General features: G+C 34.1%; 1 protein-coding gene and 1 long non-coding RNA gene across 3 annotated transcripts in view; one reads left to right on the top strand and one right to left on the bottom strand.

The window, feature by feature from the left end:
* The window catches only part of STAG1 (STAG1 cohesin complex component), a 463,391-nt gene that overhangs the window by 19,849 nt on the left and 424,999 nt on the right, over window positions 1-18,543 (bottom strand). For both annotated transcript variants that reach the window (XM_036877372.2, XM_057498066.1), the window contains 4 exons: window positions 11,302-11,394; window positions 8,854-9,028; window positions 6,977-7,116; window positions 4,244-4,345 (listed from right to left, as the gene is read on the bottom strand). In XM_036877372.2, coding sequence (XP_036733267.1) covers window positions 4,244-4,345; window positions 6,977-7,116; window positions 8,854-9,028; window positions 11,302-11,394 — 510 coding nt within the window. The remainder of the gene's footprint in view (window positions 1-4,243; window positions 4,346-6,976; window positions 7,117-8,853; window positions 9,029-11,301; window positions 11,395-18,543) is intronic.
* Window positions 1-18,543, top strand: part of LOC118908253 (uncharacterized) — a 32,819-nt gene that overhangs the window by 12,078 nt on the left and 2,198 nt on the right. Inside the window, exon 2 of the long non-coding RNA XR_005023114.2 lies at window positions 14,560-14,772. This is a non-coding gene — a long non-coding RNA (uncharacterized LOC118908253). The remainder of the gene's footprint in view (window positions 1-14,559; window positions 14,773-18,543) is intronic.

Genomic DNA, 18,543 nt, shown 5'->3' with positions numbered 1-18,543 from the left:
AATAGGTAATATAATCTTAAAATATTTAAAAGGCACATGGTAAGTATGTATTTCCCTCCTTCCACTTAACGGGAGCCATACTATTCCCCTTCTCCAAGGCATCTACCATTACTAGCTCATTTTCATGCTAGTTGTGTGATTAAACACCAACAGAAATTCATTTCTTTTTAACAAAAAATGAATGCACTTTAGGCTGGGAAAAGTAATTATGTTTGGAGAAATATACTATGTGTTTCTAACATCTATGTATTCTTTTTGTTTTCACAGGAATGGCAATATATGAAATACAGGGTTTAGAACTTTGTTATTTACCTTACTGTATCTTAGACAAGAACATTATGTAAAAAAGACCATGTGGATATATGGGGTGATTTTCCCACCCCATAACAAAGTATACAAAAAAGTTAAGCTGCTGGAGAGGTTTTATAAATTACACACATATTATATAGTATCAAAATAAAAACAAAACCCTGCAGTAATAAAGGATATAAAAAAGCAATAGTCACTCTACCACCAAAGTTGGAAACTTAAATGTTTCTAGACACATTTGCTTTCCCTCTTATTATGAGACATGAAGACTGTAGGTTTTCATCTAAAGCCACTTCCTCCTCATGTATTAAATTTCACTTTTTTACCAATCTGTCAGTTTTGCTCCTGTGCTTACTGCTTTCTCCTACATCATTAACTATTCCTTCTCTACTAGACGCATACATCTTAAAAAAAAAAACCCCAAAACGTAACTTCTTAACACCAACTCCTCTGCTAGCTTCCAACCCATTTTTCTGATTCTCTATATGGCAAAGATCCTGAAAATAACTGTTTACATTTGTTTTTTTTTTCAGTATGGTCCCAATTTTTTAAAAGTATTTTTCTTTTTTTTTTTCATTGAACTGGTGATATTTTTATTTATTTTATTTTTGGTATCTTTACTATACAATCACATGAGCAACACTGTGGTTACTAGATACCCCCCCATTATCAAATCCCCACCACATATCCCATTACAGTCACTGTCCATCAGTGTAGTAAGATGCTACAGAGTCACTACTGCCTTCCTCGTGCCCCTCCCTACGTTATGTCTACTAATCGTAATGCCCCTTTTCCCCCTTATCCCTCCCTTCCCACCCACCCTCCCTAGTCCCTTTCCCTTTGGTAACTGTTAGTCCATTCTTGGGTTCTGTGAGTCTGCTGCTGCTTTGTTCCTTCAGTTTTTGCTTTGTTCTTATACTCCACAGCTGAGTGAAATCATTTGATACTTGTATTTCACTGAGCATAATACCCTCTAGCTCCACCCATGTTATTGCAAATGGTAGGATTTGTTTTATTCTTATGGCTGAATAATATTCCATTGTGTATATGTACCACATCTTCTTTATCCATTCATCTACTGATGGACACTTAGATTGCTTCTGTGTCTTGGCTATTGTAAATAGTGCTGCGATAAACATAGGGGTGCATATGTCTTCTTGAAACTGGGCTCCTGCATTCTTAGGGTAAATTCCTAGGAGTGGAATTCATGAGTTAAATGATATTTCTATTTTTAGTTTTTTGAGGAACCTCCATACTGCTTTCCACCATAGTTGAACTAATTTACTTTCCCACCAGCAGTGTAGGAGGGTTTCCCTTTCTCCACATCCTCGCCAACATTTATTGTTGTCTGTCTTTTGGATGGTGGTCATCCTTACTGGTGTGAGGTGATATCTCACTGTGGTTTTAATTTGCATTTCTCTGATGATTAGCGCTGTGGAGTATCTTTTCATGTGTCTGTTGGCCATCTGAATTTCATCTTTGGAGAGTGTTTGTTCAGCTCCTCTGCCCATTTTTTAACTGGCTTATTTGCTTTTTGTTTGTTGAGGTGCATGAGCTCTTTATATATTTTGGATGTCAACCTCTTATCGGATGTCATTTATGAATATATTCTCTGACACTGTAGGATGTCTTTTTGTTCTACTGATGGTGTCCTTTGCTGTACAGAAGCTTTTTAGTTTGATATTGTCCCATTTATTCATTTTTCTTTTATTTCCCTTGCCCAGAGAGATATGTTCATGAAGAAGTTGCTCATATTTATGCCCAAGAGGTTTTTGCCTATGTTTTTTCCTAAGAGTTTTATGGTTTCATGACTTACATTCAGGTCTTGATCCACTTTGAGTTTACTTTTGTGTATGGGGTTAGACAATAATCCAGTTTCAGTCTCTTGCATGTAGCTGTCATTTCCCCATTGTATATCCATGGCTCCTTTATTGTATATTAATTGACCGTATATGCTTGGGTTAATATTTGGACTCTCTAGTCTGTTCCATTGGTCTATGGCTCTGTTCTTGTCCCAGTACCAAATTGTCTTGATTACTGTAGCTTTGTAGTAGAGCTTGAAGTTGGGAAGGGAGATGCCCCCTGCTTTATTCTTCCTTCTCAGGATTGCTTTGGCTATTCTGGGTTTTTTGTGGTTCCATATGAATTTTAGAACTATTTGTTCCAGGAACTGGTTACATTTGTTTTCACTTCCTCACCTCCCAATCTCTCAATTCAGTTTAATCACACCATTCCATTGACATAGCTCTTGTATTCTGCTAATTACATTGTCCCCCATTTAGTTTTCTTTAGCACTTGGTCTGAATTACTTACCATGCCATGACTGGGAACAGCAGCTCTTCCAGAGATTTTCAAATTTATTCATAGGTAATTGTTTATAGATTCTTAAATTTCAAAATGTTTCACAGACAGTTGTATACAATAGCCTTAAAATTTACATTTAAAACGACTGCAAACAATATATTTCATTGTACAAAATTCAAGGGAATATCAAAGTACAAGTTCTCTTTTTTCTTTCCCACTAATCATTCTTTTCTCCAAAGGTAATCAATGTTAAAGTTTGAAAGTTTTCTAGATTAGTTTAGATATGTTAATATATTACAAATATTACAAATACAAATTTTTACATAAGTGGTGCTATACTTTGTCCTGAAATTTGCTATTTTTCACTTAATTGTCTTAAAAACCTTGTAGATGCTTCAGAGTATCACAGTTTATTTAACCATTTTTCTGTTGCTGGACATTCAGACTATTTCCAATTTTTTAGTATTACAGAGACTGCTGCAATGAAACATCTTTCATATATATCTTTGTGCATATCTGCATATTTCTAAGTAGATACCTAGTAGCAAAAATACTGGTTTAAAGGGAATATATATCTTATATTATGAAATATATTGCAAAAATTCTAAGAAGGCAAGAGCAATTTCTTTCAAAAGGGGACCTTTTTCTCCACATCTTTATCAATCATTATTACCAATCATCTTAATTCATGCTAATCTGTTCAGCAGTGATAAACACTTCCTCACTCTAATTTGTATTTCATTATTAATGAAGTTATGCCTGTTTTCTATGCTTATTGGTTTTTCAGATTTCCTCTTCTGAAAAGTGCTTTTCATGTTCGTTGCTCACTTTTCTAAGGGATTTAGATATCTCAGTAATTTGAAGGATTTGTTATACATTAGTGAAAATATTTTCCCTCAATCTGTCATCTGCTTTTTAACTTTGTTCAGAGTGCTGGCTGATGTGTAAGCTTACTTAAGTTTAATAATCATCAGTTTTTCACTTTGTGGTTTCTTTCCTCAGTAAGAATGTCCCTACTCCAGGATATAAAAATATCCTTTTATTTTCTTACAAACTTTCAATATTTAATGTTTACATATACTCTACCCAGAATTATTCTGGGTGATGTTAGGTAGGGTTATAAATGACTACTTGTCCAACTACATAGTCAATTGACCATTTATTGAATATCTTTTCCCACTGATTTGAAATAAGACCTTTATTGTAGACTAACTATATACACACATACCTCCAGACACCTTCACATCAAAATTTCTATATTAATTTACTAGGAATCTTATTTATACAATAGATATTACATATTTTCTTCTTTGACTACTACTGTTGCCTCTTCATCATTGAATACTTAAAAAATATATATTTCTTTTTAATTTTAAATGATTAGTTCTAAAATGTCCAATATGGCATTTCATCTTGTCCAAATTCGGATTTCATCTGTTTGAAATGAGAACTACAGGATTATCTTCCGAAAGAAAAGATACATAACACACAAATTTGTACCACAATGTACTCACAGGAACCATTGAGACAATGACCTAGTTTAATGAAGACACCTGATAGTATCTAGTAAGCACAGGGGAGTGCTCAATATTAATTCTACTCTCTGTCTCTTCCCTTTCAAATTTCTTACCTGTTGCAAACTGAGAATGAGGGTCTTGGCACACTGAATTTTATCAATCTGCCTGGTTTTACTAAGTGTTTCTTTAATAATATCACCATAGTCATTGTAATACTGTAAGGAAAAGAAAGAAACACAGTTTTACAATTATTTAAATTTCATGAAATAAAGAATGGGTTGGTGAAAGCAATGCAAGGGTGAGTATAGATATTTAATTTCTTCATCTTAAACATAATGAGCATTAAAAGATAGTGTCTACAGATAAAGGCATACACATTTGAAATTTAAGATTACAAAAATACTAGTAACAAACTAAAAAATTGGAATTCAAAAAGACAAAAGTGGTATAGATAAGCAAAATTCCTTATTCTTTTTAACATGGACTCAACAGACACCATTTATGAGGTAACAAATACAAAAAAAAACTTTGGTGGAAACTTTTCTGAAGAACTAAAACCAAAACAGAACTGCTTACACCTCTGGGGAGTGGATATATATAAGGGGAAAGGGCAGATTAGGGTAATGCACTTAACTTTTTATTTAATTCTTTTGTGTACTATCTCATTTCCCCCCCCTAACATGTCCATATTCTACTATTATAAAAAATAAAAATATTGATTTGACTTTTTCAATAGTGACCGAGAAGAATTTAATACATTTTTTTATAGTTTATTTTTTGGACACAGGATTTAAAGAATTTTCCTTGTGAGTAAATGATTAGGAAAAGCTTTATGTGAAACCATTAAATCTGGATGTAATTTCCGATAAATCTGGATGTAATTTCTGGATAAAGCCTAACCTATAACCTATGTGAAGAAATGAGTGTATCAGCTTGGCAACTGGATTTTTATGATCTTCAAAAAGATGGGTATACTTCCATGATGTGAGGTGCAAAAAAAGAGGATATAGCTCCAAAGAATCTAATTAAAAATTATTGCAATGCAGGAAAAAAGAGAAAGATATATTAAGACACTGAAGTGGTTCTGTAGGCAGATCTCTAATAAATTCACATTTGTAATGATCACATAGTGAAGTGGGTTAAAAAGCCTCACAGCCAAGGATATACAACAGAGTAGCAAATAGCTATTAGAATACTCACAAACAATTAAAGCCTATAATGAGTAGAAGTGTGCAAAATTGTTAAGAATGATAAAAATTTTGGCTAAGACTCATTTCTTGAAACCAGTATTGTTAAGGGATGACAGGGAAAACCCATAGTAAGCTCATATTCATCCATCCAAACCCTATTTAGACATTAATTTAGGAAGCCTTTTTCTGTTTCTCTCACTCATGTCTCTCTCTGTACCCTGTGTGTGCTTTGTAGCTTGTATAGCTAAGCTTTGAAGCTAGACAAACCTAAAATCTAATCCCAGTTTTTTCTACTTTAATAGTTGTGTGATCTTGGAAAGTTACTTACCTCTCTGAGCCTTAATTTCCTTATCTGTAAATGATAATATTTTTACCTCAAAGAGTTACTATAATCAACAAAGATAATGTAAAAGCCTTAGAACAGTGTCTCAAATATAAATGGCTCAAAACATATGCAGCCATTTATTATTAGCATGTTACATAATATTTGGATTTCAGTTTCTCTATTACTCTGTAAGCAGAAATCATGTCTTATCTAATCCTTGGCTATAAGTACATTGCTCATCACCTTGCAATTATGCAGCAAAATATGACCAATTACTTATTATGTCATAACTGGAACTGGATCATACCTAAACATGGCACATGCACTATTCTGATCATGGGCAAAATACAACACTCTCTCTGACATAAGAACAAAGCAAAAAACATGTAAACTGAGAAGCGTGCCTGTCAGGCTATATCATGATTTCCGAGCACTGCTTTTTTAGAAGGTCAGTAACAAAATGGAGTTTATGGAAAGGAGACCAAGCACTCAGGAAGGTACCCACGAAAATCCTGTCACATGAAGAAGGTTTAATACCCTTCAATATCACCTTACTTGCCTGAGGAAAAATGATCCAAACTTCTCACACAGCATTCAAGGTTTAACCTGTCACTTTCTTGAAATTTTATTTCTGGATTCATTCTCATAAGCAATCTCTGTTGCTATATCAAATAACTTGTATTTCCCCCAAACAATTCATATTCCTTAGCATCTTTGTACATGAAGTTCAATCTGTCTACAAGTCCTTCCACTACTGTTTGACTGATTTATGTTTATCTTCTCAGACTTTGTTTCAGGAGTCACTTTTCTGAGCAGTTTTTGTTTACCCTCATATTTCTTTAGAGCGAGGCTTTATGTTATATATATTTCTAAGAATCTGTATACATGTCTTATTTATACCATATAACGTAACTGTCTAGTTTCTTGATTATCCTCAGCTTTATCCTCAGTTTAAAGCAGGAATTTAAAAAAATATTTGTAACTTTAGTGATGGCAGGCAGCATGGTACACAGTAGGCATACTTATAAAAACATGTGAAGAGATATGAGCTTTCTTCCATGTTGATTAAGAGAGTCCATGGCCTCATGAAAACACAAACGTGTTCTTTCATATAAATGTGAAGAACTACTTTACAGAATTGATATAATGGTATACATAAATTGATAAAAAGCTTGTAATTATATAAAAAAGAAGAACTTTAAATTTATTAGAATATCATTAACAATGCATAAATAAAAGCTGTCAATTTTAGCTTCTGTCACCCTTTCATTTTTAATTGCAAATTTCTGTTACTTAGATGGAATAAGAAAAATAAGAATATGAAACTGTACCTTCATGTAGTGTTTAAAGATGTCTGCAGCTGCATGCATGTCAACAATATCATAAATAATAAGTTTGCTGAAGGCAGCAAGTAGATTCCTTCTTTTATGTAAGGCCTCAATTTTATTAGCTTCATCTTCTTCATCACCCTCTAACGGCAGAAAATAAATTGTTTATGAACTTTGACCCTTTATCCAAGGTAAAACAATTTACAATCTGTATAATCAAAAACCAACTGTGTGACAACTTCACAAATAGGTACAATTCAGTTTTAGATGGAATAAAAACTGTTATACTGATCATTTTAGGGTGCTACATTTAATTCACAATTAAACACTTAGTAGGCACTAAGGTTCCTATCTTCTAGCAAAGATAAACATTGAATGAGATAAACCATATGTAAGGAAATTTTTTTTCCTGATACTTGTCATAATAATACTGTTGTCTTGTCTGTTTATCTGAAAAATGCTGTCTTTTATTATTTCAATATTCCTTATGTGCTGCTAGCTATATTTCCACAGAGAAGAAATTTCTGGCAACTTTTACGACATAGAAAATGTCTTCTTTTAGAAAAATATATGGGAAGTACTGGAAACATATGAAGAGTTAGTTTTAAGTGCATGGTTACATTATCAGCTGAGAAGTAAAATATATTTTGCAAACTCTGTTATGCACATATACATTTTTTAAAACAAAACTATCAAATACTTTCAAAACAAGCTGTGTTTCTTCTTCAATTTTTTTTAATTTTCAGGCTTCACTGACTTATTTACTTCTAATCCTAGGAAAATTTTCTCCACAAGGCACCAGATGTTAACACATTTGTTTCAGGCTCCGTATTGGCCCTTTCATGTTTCAGCCTGCCCCTAATTTGGGGGCAGTTTTCTTTCTTTTCTTCCTGGGTATATAAGAACTTACTTTCAACGTCTCTCTTCCCTTTCTACTAATCAGCCCTGCTGTGAAGCATTAATGCTTTAGGAAGTTGGGAATCTTTTTGCTTCAGACAAGTAGGAAGTGAACTTTATGGCCTGAGATTAAATATGAACTCTAAATAAAGATACTTTATTTCACTGTATAGTATTTTCTAAATGTTCTGTTAAGAAGAGTCTAGTAGCACTAAATAGATCTGTGGATCAGATATGTGACAGATCTTATTTTAGAGAGCTTTAATCATCTATTTCACAACCTATTCTATATAACATTTATTTTTTTCAGTCTAATTTTGCTAAGTTATCATTATGCAGGCTCAGCACAATTTTGACTGGTGAGGTTTGATTAACAGTTTTTCAGTTAGTATCTTATATTTTGTTAATATGCATAATATATGATGACCATTCAGGAATAAAAAGGAACTTGGATGCTTTCTTTAGAAAAATTGTGAACATGGACACAGTTTAATTAGAAACATCTATCCCATATCTATCTATCTATCTATCTATCTATCTATCTATCTATCTATCTATCTATCTATCTATCTATCTATCTATCTATCTGTCATCAGCTATCTATCTCTATTGCTTATATAGGAAATGGCAAATGTTCACAATTATTCATTATAGCACAGAAGATTGGAAATTAGCCAAATATCAATTAGTATGAGATGGATAATATGATTCATGCTATGTTTAAACAATGAAACAATATGTAGTTTATTAGAGAATAAAGAAGTTCTATATGTAGTGACATGGAAAGATCTCTAAGGTACTGTATCAAAGGATTGAGACAACTGTGTTTTTATTCTTTTTGGTTTCTGAATTACATGAATGTATTAACTTTTTTAAAAAAGAGATAAATTCTAGTATTTTTCAGGACCAAATCTGAATTTTTTTCTGCTTTTTGGGGTTAGCAAAAACAAGATCAATACTGATAAGATGATAGCTACAAATACCCATGCTCTGGTTCTCCTCATCCTGGTCAATGAAAACGTGGTCCATCACAAAACTGAGGAGTTCAGACTGGAGTCCAGTATCTGGATTAAACACCAAAGGCTGAAGGCCCTCCCTGCCACCTGTCATTAATTGGTGGCTAAAAATCATCAAAAGATCACAGAGTAACATGAAAGCCTGGAATGCAAAGGGAATTCATCAGTAATATCCTGTACAAACACAACTACAAATCAATGTTAATGAAAACATACCAAATATACTTCAGTAACAGTACCATAATAGAAATGTTGAGTATTTAAATTTAAAATTATTTTACTTCCAAACTTAATAAAATTACTTTCTCTCATTAAACACTAGTCATATTTAAGACTTTCCCCCCCTAAGGGTAATCTATTTCTTGGCCATATTAGCTCAAAACAGCTGATCAAGAGGTTTGACTTGAACTTAAAAAAAAAAAAAGTTAACTCAACTCTGGAAATATGAAATTGATACAATAAATTATGATAAAGGTTAGAAATCAACCACATGCTGTTTAATCAAATAATAAGCATAAATCTTAGGACAAGCTGTAACTGAACAAATTACAAAGCAGTACTCTTAAGCCTATAAGCTGTTATTTTGGATTCTTCTTTAAAAAATTCTACTGTAGAAACAAGTCTCTAGTAGTTTAAAACTGAATTTAAGACTATTCACATAGAAACAAGTATGGTATCTGAAAGTTTTCCAACAAATTCAATCACATAAGGGAACTTTCAATACACTTCCCCCAAGAGAAAGTATTATAGTTAATGTTGCCAAATGTGCTCTATTTAATGGATGGTATGAAATATGCCTGTGTTCAAAAGATTTTGTTGTGGGTTAATCAAGGGCTCTGATACCCCAAAACAATCCACTCTCCCCCTGCAAAAATTGATTTCTATGGGAACACACAATTTTGGTATGTATACTTGGCTGTCTACCTTCCAGAAAGACTCATGGCAGCTCATGCTCTCTGACTATACAACCATCAAACACATGAAGATCTTTAGAAAGAATCACTTGAAAAGAGGGATACATAAAGGGAATCTAGGAGAATAATTCTTTCTATTGAGGCTGCAGTTTTGGACAGCATCAAACAGTGATGATGTAGAAACACTGAGTTTTTTGTTTAAATGTTCAGAGCTAAGTACTTTTTTTTTAGACAGCACTGGTGGGGTTCAGAAGGTTTAGAGAATAAGGTTTAGGGAAGACCATCTCTGTTCCCATTTTTAAGTTAGAAGCTAACAATTCAATAAAGAAGAGACCTGCTATTTGTACAAAGAGATAGCAAAGGATAACTACTAGTATCCTTTAACTAGATTGACTAGACTTTTTTCAGCCCAACATCATAATAAAAAGCACTATGGAAATGGTACATTATATAAAAGCACTTCCCAACAGAAGAACATAATTAATTCACAAAATCACTTCATGGAAATGGTACTGCCTTAAGCTCTACTTTGGAAGAGGGCCGCACCTCTTCAAAAAGGGTGAGGAATCTGTTGGACTAATGGGATATGCCCACCTGCACACCTACTTTTTTTTTCTATCATTAATGCACAATTACATGAGCAACATTATGGTTACTAGACTCCCTCTATTATCAAGTCCCCACCACATACCCCATTTCAGTCACTGTCCATCAGCGTAGTAAGATGCTATAGAATCATGGCTTGTCTTCTCTGTTATACTGCCTTCCCCATGTCCCCCCACCTACATTATACATGCTAATCATAATGCCCCCTTTCCCCCCTTATCCCGCCCTTCCCACCCAGCCTCCCCAATTCCTTTCCCTTTGGTAACTGTTAGTCCATTCTTGGCTTCTGTGAGTTTGCTGCTGTTTTGTTCCTTCAATTTTTTCTTTGTTTTTATACTCCACAGATGATGCACCCCTACTTTTATATCACTGTCCAGGTATAGGGATTCCTTGCACTAATAGACCTGATTCTGCTACCAGAGGCAATGTAGGCCTCTTCCCTAGGCATGATGTATCCCCCAGTGTGGGTGGTCAAGGAATAGCTGTTTGAAGTGGTGATGCTGATGGAGTTTGAACATGTGGGCTCAAGTGTTCACATGCATGTGTGAGAAGTTCTTCCTGGTATGGGAAAGAGCTGAAGGTGAGATGAGAAGACTTTCAACCATAGGTCAGCTCCCCAACCCTCTTAAGTTCTGGTATCAAATTCTTAGGAATCAAAAATTCTAAGTTTCAACCTGGCTTTGCAGTATACTCTCAAGGCAAAAAGACACATAACATGTTTGTTAGTTTGCTTTGTAACTTAAATTTATTCAGACATCTGTACTCTTATCCCAGGTCCCATAAAGTTAGGGATGGACCTATATGATAAGAACTGCTATAAAAAAATTACATCTTCTTACTGTTCTTCAGTGCATCTGAGTTTTTATTATTGAGCTCTTAACTAGTGATTTCTTACCTGTTCCTTCACTGGAGTATTGACATTAGATAGGCACTGTTGGCAAACAGCCAAGAAGGATTTCACTGTTTTCCTTAATACCAACAAATCCTCCTGTAAGACACATTTAAATTTGCAAGCATGAATTACAGTATTCCAGAAAATTGACCCAGAAGAAATAATAAATGGAAAAAGAGCCAAATTGGTTTATTGTTAAGGAAATTCATAAAACCACATTTATTGCTGGGAATCAAATTACACAGTCATTTCCTAGTTATCCTAATGGAAGGGGCAATGAAACTGATAATACCAAATATTCAGTCTATTTAGTTATGGAATGCTCAGTATGATTTTCTCCAACATACTTTCCTTTATAAACATGGTTTACTTAGGCTATATTAAAATTGTTAGCCATTCCTAAACACATGTAGCTGATTAGTAAGGTGGGGGAGCATAGCAGCACACTGAAAAAAATCAATGACACAAGAAATGTGTACGGAATTTCTCCCACATTCTCTGTGCTCTGTAAAATGTCAAGGAAAGAAAAATAACTTTAAGACAGTGTCCATGCCCTCAAAGAGTTAATATCCTAGGAGGGAATTAGACCAATTAAAGAGTAATTAAGTGCTCAAATTTTTTTTTATATTAGCTCTAACTGTGGCAGAGAGCTGAGCTGGGGGGATCTTCGTAGGAGGATGGGCTTTAACCTAAGACTGGGTGGGTAAACAGGATTTAATTAAATGGCTGTATAATATGCAATATGAAACAGTTGAAAAGTATAAAAGGAAATTAAATTTATCAAGCACTTACGTGCAGGTACTGGTTTACTATTACATAATTTAACATTTACGTTGAGTAGAAGTAGTAGTCATTATCAGCAAGGATTTGAAACTATGACAGTCTCAGAGCTCATGTTCTCACTGACTAATAAGCAAGTCATATGCAGATAATTCAGAATTATATTGATACTTAAAATAGTAATGAAAATAATTAAATGAGCAAGAGTTGATTTAGTAATCATTTAAAAAAAGTACTGTATTAAACCAAGACTCTTTAAGCCACCCACTCTTTTTGTACAGATGATAGTACTTACTCTTTTTTTTGAATCTTCATATCCTAAATAATGATACTTAATAAAATGAGTGCAGTATTTGAAAGAAGGAATAAGCTCCTCTTGTGCAGAGCAGTAAAAAGGACAGTGCCTTGGGAACCTTTCATGTTACTGCAGATGAATACCCAATAACCAAACTGCAACACTGCTTGACCTTCTTTAACTTCAAGGATTGATAATGCATTAGGGGAAACAGACAAGAGAACAGGAAGCTATGACAGAATGTCAGGAGTGCTGTATTGGAAAGCCTACCCCAGGGTCAGAAGTAGTCATAGAAGGGTTTCCAAACAAGGTACACATAGGCTGAGTTCTGAACAACTAAAAATGATCTAGCTGTAGGAAAAGATGTTTCAGAGAGCACAGAATGCTCAAAAGCCTGGAGGTGCTTTTGAGAGAGTTAATTTATTGTAGCTGGGGCAAATAGGAAGGAGAGTAGCAAGAAAGAACTAAAGAGGAGAACAGGATCCATTTCCACTTAACTGAAGACATTTAAAACGTCATGTTAAATCACTTGGATATTACTCTGACGGCAATTAAGAACTACTGAAGAAGGATTTTTATCATGAGAGTACTGAAGTTTTGAGTTAAGGAATTGTATTCTAAACAGTACAGAGAATGATGTGGAATAGGGAGGTAGTTAAAAGTAAACACAATCTTCTATTGAGGGCTTTTTACATATCAAGTACTATGTTCTAAGGGACATAAATTTAAATCTCACAATCACTCTATGAAGTAAGTAAGACTCCTGTTTTACAGATGAGGAAACTGATGTTCAGAGAACTCACAGACTCTACATGAGAGAGTAAGGAGCCAATCTAGGGTTATCTGATTCTAAAATTCACGCTCTTACTCATTCTGTATTTCCTCCATATTAGAAAGGCCTTAGGAATAATCTAGAATGAAGGCCTGAAAATAAAATGCTGGCAGTAAAGATGTGAAAAGATTGAAAAGAAAACAGAACTGACAGAACAGGGGCTGTTCCTGGTTACTGCTAAATTTCTAGGTCATCACCTATGAGATAAATAATGGTGTAAGTTAACATAGGAACAAACACTAAGGTTAACAGTTCAATTTTAGAGATAATGTAAGATACTTGAAAGATATCCTACTGTACATGTCTACTAGACAGTTGGATATATGAGGTTAAAACCCAAGGGAAAAAATTTGAGCAAGAATAAGGATTTGGGAGTCCTCAGCATTTACAAGGCAACAGAAGTGATGGAAATAGATGAACTAATCAAGGAGACTGTAGAAAAGGCTCACTGGGGTACCCTGGGGAACACCAATATTTAATAGATGGGTGAAAAAGAAGAGCATATTTAGAAATCTAAGAAATGGTCTGGGAAGTAGAAATAAAACCAGAATATTATGGCATCCTGGTAAGGGAAGCCAGATAAGGAAAGAACACCTTTGAAAATGGGCAGAAAGATAAGGATTAGAAAGAGTCCCAAGGATAATGAAATGATAGGGATGTGAGTGACATTATTAGGAAGAACATATTCAATGGAATTGAAAAGGCTGCAGTCAGACTCAGTGGATTGAAAGAAAGATAAAAAGGCAACTTTTTAAGTAGTTTTGATTCTAAAGAGTCAAGAGAAAAATAGGATGGCTGCTAGAGAGGTCTTTTGGAGTTGATGGAGGATTTTTTTTTAACTTTCTGTTGACCTTTTTAACAGAAAAGACTTCAGAATGTTTGCTGAATGAATAACTGAAGGAAAAAGAAAAAGCAAGACATGCTATTAACTAGTTATGTGACCTTATTTTCTATCTCAGGATTATAGATTTTTAAAATTTATAAATAAGAAAGTTGAACTATGTATTCTCTGAGGTTCTATGGCATTCTGTGATTCTGCTGAATTAACTCTTAGGCACTTAAATGAGAACAGATAGGTGCTAACTGGTAAACCTCTTAGAATTCAAAAAGTGAATGTTCACCGTCCCACTGCTAGTGTAGTAGAATAGTGCTTGGCATATGACAGGTATTTAATAAATATTTACTGAGTGATGTGTAAGTATACACACAGTATGATGATACCACAATCCTAAGAGCAAATGTGTAATGTGTTAATTTTATCAAACAATAGTTTTTTTAAAAAGTGGTGCTGGGAGGTATTAACATTCTTTTATTCCCTTCAATTTCTTGGTTACTGTGCAAAGAAGCATTCCAGGGAATCAGCCATCTTTGGAGTTGCAGGCAAAACATTCCTTTAAAGGTCAATCATAAGCAAATTTGTCCTATGTAAAATAACTACTTGCCAATTCATCTTTGGAGTTGTAAATTTAACATCCCAACTAAGTAAGAAGCTGGAAATGGGAAACAACCAAGGAAATAGAAGCTAAAGGCCTTTAGCAGGAAAGTTTGGTCTAGATTTCGATGCAATGTAAGTATTATTTGAGAGCTCAAAAGAGTTAATTTAATTGTAACCAGTTAGATCCCATTGAGAGAAATATAAATACCAACAGGCTGAGGTAAATGGGCACAGATACTATGTATTTAACAGGATGAGCTAATCTCATATGGCAAATCCCTTTGAACAGCTGGGAATAGAATTTAGGTTCTAGTGGATTTCAGAGCAGTGCTTTTATTCATCCTACAGTTTTCCACTTCATTGTGCTAGCATCTCAGTACATTTCATTTGATTTAAATAGTTGGAATTATGATTCCCGAGACTGTGATTTTGCTCGTTAAGGCTAACAGCCATTATTGGAATATGTGGTAGGAAGCATCTTTAGAAATTTTCAGGGTATTAAGTCAGATTTTTAAGAGGTTCAGGACTTGTTGGTTTAAAACTCCAGTGTTAAGCTAACATGTTTTGTAGAGTGGATTTTATTCTTAATGTCCCTTGAAATACAAGAAAAAATGATACTCAAAAGGATTAGAAAAAGAAATATAAAAAGATTCTAAATAGGGCAAATAGTAAGAGCTTGGTCTAAACAGCAAAAATAAGCATATTTACTTTGAACTCCTTTAAAACAGAAATCATTAGCTATTTCTAAATTTGAGAAAACTCATTACATTCCATATATTCTGGAATTGAAAACCTCTCTTTCTATAGGGGCTGTAAGTCATAATGAATAAAATTAAATATTCTAAACTTACACTGAATAAATAGCAACACTTTATCTTCAGTTCTTCTCCAGCTAGAATTAAAAAATAGAGTCAACATTCACTGGCACTTACTATGTACCAGGCACTAATTTGATCTTTCCACATATAACTCAACTAATCATCACAACTGTGATGGTATTATCACTCTCATTTTACATATAAAGAAACAGGTGCAGAAATACTACATGCAGGCCCAAAGACACAGCTAGTAAGTGGAGTGAATTAACCAAAACAGTTTGTCTCCAGAGTCTGTGTTCTTAACCACTTTACTATAATGACTCTTTCTATAATGTGAGAAAATTATGTTGAAGAAACAGGCAGCCTTATGGAGGTAAGAAATTTAAGACTGAAATTAGTTAAATGTATTTATACATAACAAAAAACAATCCAGCCAACCCAACAGATGCTGAAGAACAACCCAAAACAAAGTATGCTGATCATCCAGACTGCAATTTTAAGAAACTAGAGTATTTAGGAAGTATCTCCATCACTTTGAGCACAATGGAAATTTATTAAATCACCTTTCTAGCCAGAGTACCTGTATTATACGGGTTAGAGCTGAAAGTAAAGAATGGAGTGATCTACTCCTCTGTTATTCCGTGTAAGTTATATGGACTAAGTAAACGATGCTTCCTTTCAAATACTTTTTCCTAAATGAAACCAATTATTTTCTCTTGTTTTCACAAAGCAACTTGACATCAAGAACACTTTTTTCTAAAGCAGATATGAAAAGGAATTCAAATGGGTCAGATGATAAGATAGTATTTAAATTATAATATTTTGGCTCTATTTTGTATCCATTTGAGGTTGCCTCCCTGGCCTGACTAGTGTTTTTTATTGTTTCCCGGTAGATCTAGTAAAACTAAGAATCAGAAGATCTACACCTAATATGCTCAACTGTGGAAGGGCTAAAATAGTTTCAGTTTATCGGTGATCTATTGACAAAGATAAGAGAAATCTCTTTCAAGGAATAACAGGGTTTTCAAAATAGACTCTGGTCAGCATATCTCAACAATGAAGAACCCCACATAAGGCTGGCACAATTAAGATGGTGAATTTATCATATAAGATATATTACAAAGAAGTTCTCTTAATAGCACAAAAACTTAACTTACCCTACCATCTTGGTAAGAAATAACATATCTTAAATGTAAACTGCTCCTTAAAGAGCCAACTATTTCAATATGACGACAGTCACTGAGGAAGGATAAGAAAGCTTAATTTCTACAGACAAAAATATCTACAAATTTTAAATGGGTGATTTCTTTTCATTCTGTGTCAGTTTTGTTTGTGTAGAGGAAGACCAAATTTACTTGTCCTTTTATCCACAGCTATGAAATACTATTAAGATAGTCAACAGCCATAAACTGAAGCAACATAAAAACTAGTAGTAAATATTTAAGACTAGTTCAACATTATCTGACAAATATACATTTTTAGAATGGGCAAAAATACAACAGAATACAGTTGTAAAGATCTCAGACTATGAAAATAAAACCTGTTGAAAATTTAGTGATTAAATTTTAAATGTCATGATAAAAAAGGAGCACAAAGCTAGTTTACCCAGAATAGACAAATAGAGTTACTGACAAGTTATTGTTATTGGTAAACAAGACTAAGAGGTTACCTTACTACACTAGGGATTGGCAAAACTTTTTGCATAAAGGATCAGATAGTAAATATTTTAGGCTCTGTAGGTCATAAAGTCTCTGTACCAACTACTTAGCTGTCACTGTAGGGTGAAAGCAGTCCTAGACAGTACATATATGAATGGACATGGCTGTATTCCTCTACAACTTTATTTACAAAAATAGGTGTCAGGCCAGATTTGGCCCATGGGCTATAGTCTGCCCAGTCTGTATTGGGTAATAAAGCTTTTGGAGGCATAAGCTGTGTTGTGTTTATATGTACTTAGTGCTGTTACTAACATATAATGAGGCTTATTAGTTATCTTTCAGTTCAACCAAGTCATAATCTATATTAAATATGATAAAAACAGATGGAACTAAGTTCTTTCACTTGGGACATATTAGTGACCAAAAAGACAAAAAGTCTCACGATTGTGGTGGGGAAAACTCTAATGCTCTTGAAATGGCTTCCTTGTTTGAGTACTTGTTACTAGCTTCTCTTTTGGGGGCATTAAAGGGAAAGTGTGTCACTTCTGTAAATATGCAATAAGAAAAAACTACTGGATATTTAAACCCCAAATATAATACCTAGTTTTCAGTGTTGCTGCTGTTCTTGGCGGTTTGAATCCCCACCTGCTGACTCCTGCCATTGCCTCAAAGGCTAATCCACTTATGATCCAGGAACCCTTACGCTGCCTACTGTAGTTCCAAAACATCTTCTGATTTCTCTTTCCTGTAGTACACAAAGATGAAGGAAGCTAAAGGAGGAGTCAGAGGGACAGGGGAAAAGTAGTGACTGTTAGGACCAACGTGAGAGACTTAATTCCCAAATTATTCCAAAATACAGATGGAGAACAAAATCTACCATGCTGTCTCCCAAACCTGCACTAGCTACTATGCATGTCTACATACTCCCACAACCTTAGGTAACAGTTCATTTAGTATCAATTCTTGGTTTTGGCAGGTTAGAAGATTAGGAAAGCACAGACTAGGACTGCATTTAATGCCAGCAAAACAATGATTATTGTTTGCCAAAATCATTCTTTCATTTTTGTCTTCCCAACAACTCCATGCAGCAGTATTACCCATTAGGAAACTGAAGCTCAAAGGTGAAGTAGTTTGCTTATCTTTTTCACAAGTTTAAGAAATGGAGACAAAATCTGAACCCAGATTTAACAAGACCACGTTCCAAGACAAAAAATGGTGGAAATGTACTCTACTTATAAACCAGGAGCTTCTTTTATATATAAATTGGGTAGGCAACAAAAGTCGCTTAACAAATACTTAGTAATTATGTAAGGACACTGGAAGAAACATATTTAAAATCACAAACCTACCATAGGAAGGTAAATGATTATACCTCTTGGGATATTAAGTAGGCTAAAACACTTATTTTCTTTTTATTCAAATAAATG

Source organism: Manis pentadactyla, chromosome 1 (assembly GCF_030020395.1).
Source record: "Manis pentadactyla isolate mManPen7 chromosome 1, mManPen7.hap1, whole genome shotgun sequence".
Lineage (NCBI taxonomy): Eukaryota > Metazoa > Chordata > Mammalia > Pholidota > Manidae > Manis > Manis pentadactyla.
The sequence above is the reverse complement of the archived record's forward strand: the minus strand, read 5'-3'. Positions and strand labels throughout refer to the sequence as shown.